General features: G+C 42.7%; 1 protein-coding gene across 1 annotated transcript; it reads right to left on the bottom strand.

The window, feature by feature from the left end:
- Nucleotides 1-2,181: 2,181 nt before the first annotated feature.
- On the bottom strand, nucleotides 2,182-8,698 carry DLL1 (delta like canonical Notch ligand 1). The gene is made up of 11 exons (XM_072141106.1): nucleotides 8,172-8,698; nucleotides 7,752-8,054; nucleotides 6,919-6,979; nucleotides 6,334-6,591; nucleotides 5,387-5,447; nucleotides 5,150-5,280; nucleotides 4,893-5,062; nucleotides 4,536-4,752; nucleotides 3,520-4,297; nucleotides 3,309-3,423; nucleotides 2,182-2,909 (listed from the first exon to the last, which is right to left on the bottom strand). The coding sequence occupies exons 1-11, from the start codon at nucleotides 8,223-8,225 to the stop codon at nucleotides 2,904-2,906; spliced, it is 2,154 nt and encodes a 717-aa protein (XP_071997207.1). The 5' UTR covers nucleotides 8,226-8,698; the 3' UTR covers nucleotides 2,182-2,903.
- Between the last annotated feature and the right edge of the window lie 1,234 nt (nucleotides 8,699-9,932).

Below are 9,932 nucleotides of genomic sequence, written 5' to 3'. Positions count from 1 at the left end.
TTCTGAGTTGTGTGTCTCTGTAATGGATACTGTTTTCATTCATAAATCAACTACTAGTCATGTCTGTGCCAATGTTGTTTTTCATAAAGATAATGTAATGTGCTTGCCAAGAATTCTTAGCCAGAATGTTTGACTGATGGAGTGGTAAGAGAGGATTTGCTACAGGAAAACACCTCTTCTCCTCCCTCCAATGATGGAAAGTCTTATAAATGGTTAAACTAGCGCACTGCAATTTTTTTTCCCATGTAGCAATTCTCTAAGGGATACGTGACAAACTACCTTGGCCAGGAAAATAGCTGATACTTCAATTTATCTACACATCCAGATAGGATACGCAGACATTTACAGCATATATCCCTTAAAGGAGATCAACCATTATATTTCAAGAGAGTTAAAGCAAGCACACTTACTTGTTAACACAATGATGATTCTGAACAGGAGCTTATATTCATTAGTGTTGAAAATGTTTTAATTTAAAGAAAATCTCTATATAAAAATATGTAAATAAGGCTCGGGTGCTCCAGTGAGCACCATCCAAGCCACTCGGTGCTCCGCCGACTTATAATTATTGATGTCTTTTGCTAGAGAATTACCTCCTTCCCCTAGTGAAAGGGAGGGGTGGAGGATGGAAAAAGCTCCGTAGAAATGCTCATAGGTGCCCTAACTTGCATATTTTTACATAGCGATTTTCTTCAAATTGGAGCATTTTCAGCACTAATGGAGATAAGATTCAGTTTCAGGATCATTGTGCTGACAAGTAAGTGTGCTTGCTTTAATTAACACACTAAATATAATATTTGATTTCCTTTGAACGAGTCATACTCTTCAGATCCAAACAATATCAGTAGGACCCACCATAAATCTAAAATGGGGGCAGCAAGATTTTAACATGCCAAATCTTGTATCTAGCAGCCAATCTCAACCTATAGAAATAGCATGTACTCATCAACTTATTGATATGAATCAATCCAATGAATTATGAAGGTGAGATAATATATTGCTAGATTATTAAATGTGGTTGTCTGACTGAATGGTTGTTAGGGAATGAACCGTGACAGATATTATTAGCGTACCTGTTATCATTGTTTGCAGCCCATTGGTGTGGGAGCTCCTCTCACGTGCCGATGACAATAGAAAAAGACACGCTCTGTAATTTGTGGAGGGCAGTTGGCTCACACACAGGGCCATACAAACTACACCCATGTGTTGGAGCCCATAGAAAGAGACAAGTGATAGCTTGAAACAATGCTTAGCACATGTCCAAAACGCATGTGTGTACGGAGCCTTATGTCTATCCCGGTACTACTCACTAGGACACAATGGATCACTAAGAATTTAACTAAGACTAAATTCAAATGATACATTTTAATTACAAGCATTACTGTTACATTGGTGCAGTTTCCCTTCAACCTATTTGATGTTCTCACATCATGATTTTTTCCCCATTAAGCAATTCACATTTACAGTTCCTAAAATGAGTTCCATAGAGACAGCACTATAGATGTTTCTGGGCCATAAATCTACATTTCTTAATCAGAGATCATACAAGACACAATCACCCTGAGAATGATATTGCAGCAACAAACCACATTCTTTCCATAGAGTAACTTTGCTCTAGATTGTATGACATTCCCTGCTATAAACACCAGTGTTTGCACAACATGAGAAAGTTTTCATGGGTATTGCCATCTTTAGTACTGCTCTTATGTACAAGGTACAATGACTTTGGTATATAAGACCAAGCACATTGCATGAATCACTGTGGACAATACAATTTTGTTAGCAGGGTCCTCTGATAATACATTAATAACAGGATATCCTGCTGCTGGGAACCCCAGTGACCAGCTATAATCTGGAAATTCATTGATTATGTGATGTATAGCAATGCTGGGTCCTACAGAAATGCCCTGTCATTTTATGTCATTTTGATATCCAGTAATATATGCGTCCCCAACACCTCCTAATATGATATTTAAAACTGACCAGTCCATTTAATTAATTGACTGTAATAATAAATTTCCCGTATGTAAATCAAAGTATCAAATGTACCATGGTGAAGTAAAATATGTAGCAAATAGTGACTCCATAGTTATTCTCTATCTAAGGTTCTACACCCACAAAATGAGTGATGTAGCATCTACAAGTATTAATAACCATCCAAATAAGTATAACCTCCAAAAGTATCATTCATAGTATTTATTTTGGAAAAATAGTTTAAAAATTAATTCCTTCATTAACAAAAAAAGTAGAAAAAAATCAAATACCATTTGCACAATATTCCATAAATACATATATATACAAAAAATATAGTCACATAGACCTGAAGTGCCTTTGTACATATTTACCAAACTTTAAATTATAAAAATGACAATTACAAATACTCAAGCTTTACAAATATCGTAAAAATAGTCTTACAAGTTCAAAAAATAACGCACATTTTTTGACCTAGTGAAAAACACCTTTTAGTATAAAAAAAAGACTAAGCCAGGCGGTGTCTGTAATTTAACAACATAGTGGCTCATAAGAATTAAAAATATACACCTCAGGCAGTGCGCTCTTCTTCTAAAGAATGTAGAAGTCCATTCATTAAATATATATTTATATCTATATATATATATTCACTGTATTATAATTATTAAAAAAAGCAACTGTCCATAGTGCAATGAAGAGTGGAGAAGAACAGAAATGGCAGTGCAACAGTTTGTGTCCGGACACAGAGACTAGCTTGGGTGTCCATTTTGTTTTGCAGTCATTTTTCTAATTTCAGTAGAGAACCAGCTCAGCCTGAATTTAGTGTCTCAGCAGCAGTCAACAAAGGGATGTCCCTCTCCTCAATTATCAGCAGCATTCATGTGGGCGTCACCTCAGAATATTTGACAAGAATGGGTTGTACAGCTTCTTTATTACACCTGTGGATAATGGAAAAGACAAGGTTAGTTCATGTTGTGGATATGTCAGCTTATAACAAATTTGTATAGGTTTGCTTGTATAGCTGCTCATATTTAAGCTTGCATAGTTATTGCTTTTCATTTGCATTAAATGGATATATTGCAACAGTGAATCCTTTTTCTATTTTATTATGGGGCATAAGATGGAACCTTAAAAGGATGAGTAGTAGCAGTTTACTTACAGCTTGTTTTCCAGTATAATAAGAAGTGTATAGGACACAAAAAGGATATGCTCTCTAACTAGACAGGTAGCCCATTGATTTGCAAGAGGTCTACCGAAAAGCTGCTACAGGGGTTCTCAAATGTACTCAGATAACACGCCTTGTCATTCGTGAAACTAGGACAAAACGTGATACTAACCTCAGTTGCTATGATGCATTCATCTTTCTCGTCTGATATGACATATACCGACTGATATTTTGTGTCTTTAGATGAGGAGTAATTTGAGTCTGGTCTCCGTTTGTCTGAAGTATCACTGTCGATAAAAGACAAACAGTTCATGATTAGATTACATGGCATAGGTGGAAAAAAAAATCTTTTTTTTCTTATTAAGAATGATTAAGATATTCACCTTTTTAAATGTGATGGGTGCAAGTCTTCTGAATCTGAGTCACTTGAGCTGCACTTGGCTTCACATTTCTTCCGCTCTTCCTTGGTAGTGTCCTCATTCTTTAGTTCATGTACTAAATTGTAATCCACAGATGGGTATCGGGGCTTGAAGCCATTTTTATCATTATTGCTTTCACTGAGAAAGTCCACTTTTTTATTTGTATTTTTAATCTGAGTGGTGCCTATGATGCTAACAGAAATGTCCTTTTCTCGGTGGCAGTTTGCCAAATTATTCATGGTCTTGGTCTCACCACGAGTAGCTGCAGGCACGTGACGATTCCTCTGTACCTTGAGACGTACATAAACAACTACAGCCGCACAGCCTAAAAGTAGCAATAACACCAAGATAATTCCAGCACATACTGCAATCCAGGGGAACTGTCCACTTGGCCGTTCTATGTACTTATCAGTTTCAGGTTTTGCTTCGGGCAATAAAAATTGGCAGTTAAGTCCACCGTAGCCATGAGCACATTCACACACATAGCGGTTGTTTCTCTCATGGCATGTTGCCCCATTATGGCACGGGTTGTGCTCACATCTGCTGACAGGCATGCTGCAGTTTTTCCCAGTGTACCCGGGTGGGCAGGTACAGGAATAGTCATTAATCCCATCTTGGCATGTTCCGCCATTTTGGCAGGGGAAGGAAGCACAGTCATCCAGGTTATCATCACAGTGTCTCCCAGAGAAGCCTTCCTGGCACTGACATATGTAGGAATTTCCAAGGTCCTCACAGCGAGCTCCTGTAATGCAGCCAAATAACAATCATTTAAAAAATGTGAATTGGAAAAAGTTTACTACCATTTCTGTATGTATTGTTTCCACATATTGTAGGTCTTAATCATTACTGGCAATCTTCTGAACATCTTATATCCAAGTGTAATCTACAACTACATTAGAACAAAGTGCCCCCCATTCTACATATAATCTAGAGCTACACACAATAATTAAGGTGCATAGACACATGGCATATGACCTTACCATTGGCACAGGGATTGGAACTGCAATAATCAATTTTCTTTTCACAGTTGAAGCCAGAGTATGCAGATGGGCATAGGCAGCTGTATCCACCATCTGGATTATCCGTGCATCTGCCCCCATTGAAGCAAGGTCCATCAGCACAAGTCATGGCGCTCAGCTCACAATTTTTACCATAGAATCCCGGTGGACATGCGCAGTTATAGCTGTTTTCTAGGTCCTGTTGAAATCAAAGGATTGGAATCAGTAAATAAAACAGATATAGAGGCAATGTGTGAACTATAACATAGCCTAAAAGTTACTGTACTAGTAATAAATTATTATTTTTTTAGGTTTAGAAATTTGCATAATAGAACTTACCGTGCAGCTTCCTCCATTTTTGCAAGGGTTGGCATCACATTCATTGATCTCAATCTCACAGTTCGACCCAGTGTAGCCTGGACGGCAGGAACAAGTGTAGCTTCCTTGGCCTGTGTTGGTGCAGGTGGCTCCGTTCTTACAGGGTTTGTGATGTGTGCAGTAGTTAAGATCTGGATGGTAAATTAATGCATTTGGTAAGTAAGCCTTGTATCTACCATTTATCAAGTGATTCAATAAAGTTTGGTTTATAAGCTTACCTTGGTTACAGAAAAGACCACCCCATCCTTCTTGGCAGTTGCATTGCCATGGCTGCTGGCATGTACCGTGGAGACAACCTGGATAACGGATGCATTCATCACAGTAGCGACCTTGCCAACCTACACGGCACCTGGTAGCAAGAACATAAAATATTTAGTATGCAAAGTTATGGGGAAAATGCATAAATGTGTATAAATGTTTAAATGTGTATAAGGGAATAAATGAAATGCACTTACTTGCACTCCCCAGGCTTCTCACAATAACCATGGTGCTCATCACATCCAGGAAGACAGATTGCTGTAAAAGAAGGGACAGAAACATTAGTAAAGTCCAGATACATGTGAATCTGTGAGCAGATAATCCCCCCAGACTAGTGATCTGGCTTGGTAACTAGTGTATTACTGGTCACTTGTAAACAAGCTGTCTCCATAATACATTTACACACAGACAAAAGAAAGCTCAGTCCTCATCTCCCCTCCCCCTTTGCATACACTTTTTTTCCAAGTGAGGGTCAGAAGTCTTTTTTTTTTCTTTCCCTAATTCTATACACACACAGTTCCACCCCTTAATATCCCAGTGAGTGTGTGCAGATAAGAGTGGACAGCTGGTGTGCAGGGTGCCAGTACAGGACAGCTGCTCTATTGTCTATTCTCTCCCAGCAGCTGCCCTTCTGCAACAATACCCCAGTGCCCCCGGCCAATCACAGGCAGGGGTGCTCCTCCTAGGGCCAATCAATGGTGAGATCTAATCTATGGCACGCGTGTGATTTCTCTAAAAACTTTTCATTATTATTATCATTTAAATAAATGGTGCAAAGTTCTCAGCAGAATGAGGGGCACCAGCCTGACAAAGGAGTGTGGGGGAAGGGGGGACCTTGCTGCTTCTCCTGCTTAATAGAAGCTAGTTAAGCAGGCAGAGCACATTTTACACAGCTATGTGACACTGGAGGCACAAAAAAAGAGTGGGACACCCCCATTACAAAGAATAAAAAGGAGCTAATCAACATGATTAATGAGGCTCTCCAAGTAATAAATGTGTTATTTCATGGAAGAAATTGACCATCTGATAGAAAATGTGGTCATTCTGTGTGTTATGTAGCCCATATCTATTGCAATCTGTCTCAAAACAGCAACTCTAGGCATAAATATGACACCATAACCTGGTTTACACTGTAAATACTCACGTTCTGTGCAGTACTGTCCCTTCCAACCAGGGTTGCAGATCTTTTCTCCCTTTTCACCACAGTAAAAGTGTCCAAAAGCATCATCCCTGGGGCGGCAGTAGTCAGAGCATCCTTCTCCATAGTAGTATTCATCACATACAAAACGGTAGGAGTATTTCAGCTCTGTGCGCCCACTGCTGTGTAAATCCTGCGACCACTCTTCACCCACAGTCAGATGTCTCTGGGTGGTGAGGCGGCTGATCAGACGCTCAGGGTTCTCTGCCAAAAGAAGATCATTCATTACAACCATTGCACTCCGCACCAGCTGGCAGGTCCTGTGCACTTGCTACTGCGCTACTGCTCTGAGCCTGATATGATCCACCAATTGACATAGAGTAAACACTGTTCTCATTTATAGACTAATGTAATAACATGTGGGACTCCTGTGAAAACTACTGATAACTCTCTTGGGTCAAATCAGACACTGAATTCAATCTAGTGTGGAGAACACAAGAAGCTGGTAAATGAATTGCCTTGTGTAAGTGTAATGATGGCATTGATTGTAAAAAGAGCACTTAGATAAGCTGGAGATTAGAGGTGTCTTACCTGTGTTAAGATCATCTGGAGAATCAGTGTGCAATGCTTCAATGATAAGGGAGAATGTACCCTGTACAAGAAAGGGAAGCAGTTAGTAATGATGGCCCAGCAGGAATCCTTATCACATACAAAATCTGCCCTAATATTTCAGACCTGACTGCTACCACCCCCACTGTCTAGGCGAGGTCCAGATAACGGACTTGGCCAGCTCCATGTTTTCACTTTTCCTAAGGAAATGGGTGGACTTTTTACAGTTATTTCCTGGTATGATTTTATGTTTGTTTGTTTTATTATTCAGTAAGGCAAGCACTAAGGTGCCAGTCCATTAAACAGGACTTCCTCTGCTTAACCCTTCCCCACCCTAGTTCTAGCCAAGGACACTTTATTAAACAAAAAATGAAAATGCTCCTTTTTTAAAATTAACTCTTTCTGGGAGATCTAAGGTTTTAGGAAACCAGTGAGTGGAGATCCTAGCTTGCCCGTTGCCATCAATCTTCACGCTTAATTTAGCCACTTTCACACATTGAGGATGGCTGTAAAATGAAGCCTTTTGGGAATTTCACGTTGAGCTGACAATTATACAACCAGCTCCAGAAACAAGAGGGGGAGAGTAAGGCAGTGGCATTTCCAACACCATAACACTTGTTCCTTTTGGGAAAATAAAAAGGCTGGCCTCTGAAAAATAACACTTGTGGTCTCCTTTCACACACAAATCTCAGCCCTTGTGGCTGTGACTATCCCCCCAGGATGTAAACCCCCTCCCCTCCGGCAGCTGCCAGTCCTTTATCCAGGGGTTTATGTCACCTTTCCCATCCAGCCCCACCCTGAACATGTATACTCACAGGCCAGGTGAATCCGAAGGCGAAGCGGATGGGGTTGGTGAAGCTGGGCTCCGAGCTGACGCTGTCGGGTACAGTGAACGAGTTGGAGCCCAGCACCGGGGTGATGGCGCTGCCGTAGGTGCACGGGGGCTCCGGGGACACGCTGCTCTGGTAGTGTTTAAGGCAGATCCTGAAGAAGGTCCTGCAGTCACATTGCTGCAGCCCCTGGGAGGTCCCGCCGCGGCAGCAGTTCATGTTGCCGATAGGACCCTTCTTGTTGACAAACTCCTGCAGCTTCAGCTCAAAGAGTCCGGAGCAAGTGACCTGCAGAAGGGACAAACCCTGATTTATGACACACAGTATACAGAGCATAGACTACACATATCATAGGCATCCAGCACATCCTCTCCTCCATCAGGGTCCTGGGTGGCACGTCCTTACCTGGCACAGGAGCGCGGCCACGATGGCAAGGCTGATGGCGGTCTGAGGTCCCATTGTGACGGCGGTGTCAGCCCCAGAGAGCCGGGTGTCTTGTCACTGTGCGCGGTGTCTTGTCCCCTCTAGATACGCCCTCTCATTGAGTGGCACTTCTTGTGAATGATGAGAGGTGGAGACTGATGCTGCTGCACCTTGTGTGCCCCTAAACCTTGGGCTCCATAGAGGTAAAAATCATGCAAAAATCCACATGGGCAGGAGCTATAATCCCAGTGACGGTAGGTGTCCTGTAAGTGTCCGCAGTATAGAATAGGATCCCAGGTGCGGCTGAGCTCTCGGCGACTCTCTGCCTGTGGCTGGCTGCCTGCCTCTTTATATGGAGCCTGTCGTCTGCATAGCTAATGAGATGGAAATGAGCAGACCCCCAATCTGTCCAGAGATGTCACAAAGGAGCCACTTGCCGAACCCTCCTCTCTATGGATCGCCAAATGGTCAGTGAGCTGTAAAATGTGCAAGCTCCCTCCTCCAGCCACCGCCTCCCTCCTGTCCTCCCCCGGGCACTGTGCTCAGCACTCACTTACACTACTCGCAGCACTACTAGTCCTAGCAATGGGACATTATATAGCTGCCCCCAGTCATGTGATCCGACAGCTACATGGAGAGGAAATCAAATCCCCCCAAATCTAACGACTCCCCCTTTCTCAGATCCAGCCCACACGCCCCCCCCCCCATGTTCTCACCTAGGAAGCATTAATAACCCAATGTGAGACCATGTTATATTCTAATGACATTATAATAACTCAGCCCCCTAATTCATCTATTATATAGCCAGTGCAATGTATAATAGGATACAAAGTATTATTTATTGTGTTCAATATATTTCCTATATTTAGTAAACAAATACTTAATGTTGTGAACTATGTACAGTGTTATAGTATAAGACATGTAATATATATTATATACTTTATAGAATATGCAATTATACCATAGGCAGTGCTGGGTACTATGTATGTTCTGTATGGTTTTGTCCTAAGTATACCATGAGGTACTAAAATTATTGCTATAAGGAAGATAAGATCCCAGGAAGAGTCCACAAGGTGCAGGTAACTGCAGCACAAGGATCAGATGTCTTCACTAATTCACCGCTGAGCAACTGTCACTGGCAGGGTGCACCATGAAGCTGGGAGCAGTGCTGTCACTGGCAGGGTGCACCATGAAGCTGGGAGCAGTGCTGTCACTGGCAGGGTGCACCATGAAGCTGGGAGCAGTGCTGTCACTGGCAGGGTGCACCATGAAGCTGGGAGCAGTGCTGTCACTGGCAGGGTGCACCATGAAGCTGGGAGCAGTGCTGTCACTGGCAGGGTGTACCATGAAGCTGGAAGCAGTGCTGTCACTGGCAGGGTGCACCATGAAGCTGGGAGCAGTGCTGTCACTGGCAGGGTGCACCATGAAGCTGGGAGAAGTGCTGTCACTGGCAGGGTGCACCATGAAGCTGGAAGCAGTGCTGTCACTGGCAGGGTGCACCATGAAGCTGGGAGCAGTGCTGTCACTGGCAGGGTGCACCATGAAGCTGGGAGCAGTGCTGTCACTGGCAGGGTGCACCATGAAGCTGGGAGCAGTGCTGTCACTGGCAGGGAGCACCATGAAGCTGGGAGCAGTGCTGTCACTGGCAGGGTGCACCATGAAGCTGGGAGCAGTGCTGTCACTGGCAGGGTGTACCATGAAGCTGGGAGCAGTGCTGTCACTGGCAGGGTGCACCAGGAAGCT

This window comes from Engystomops pustulosus, chromosome 3 (genome assembly GCF_040894005.1).
Source record: "Engystomops pustulosus chromosome 3, aEngPut4.maternal, whole genome shotgun sequence".
NCBI lineage: Eukaryota > Metazoa > Chordata > Amphibia > Anura > Leptodactylidae > Engystomops > Engystomops pustulosus.
The sequence above is the reverse complement of the archived record's forward strand: the minus strand, read 5'-3'. Positions and strand labels throughout refer to the sequence as shown.

Bases quoted from the DNA above. Each gene is read 5' to 3' on its own strand.
- DLL1 (XM_072141106.1), bottom strand. From the start codon at position 8,225: ATGGGACCTCAGACCGCCATCAGCCTTGCCATCGTGGCCGCGCTCCTG. The intron at 6,980-7,751 runs GTGAGTATACAT...TTTCTTGTACAG, and splicing joins CCTTCGGATTCACCTGGCCT to GGTACATTCTCCCTTATCAT. The intron at 6,592-6,918 runs GTAAGACACCTC...TTCTTTTGGCAG, and splicing joins TCCAGATGATCTTAACACAG to AGAACCCTGAGCGTCTGATC.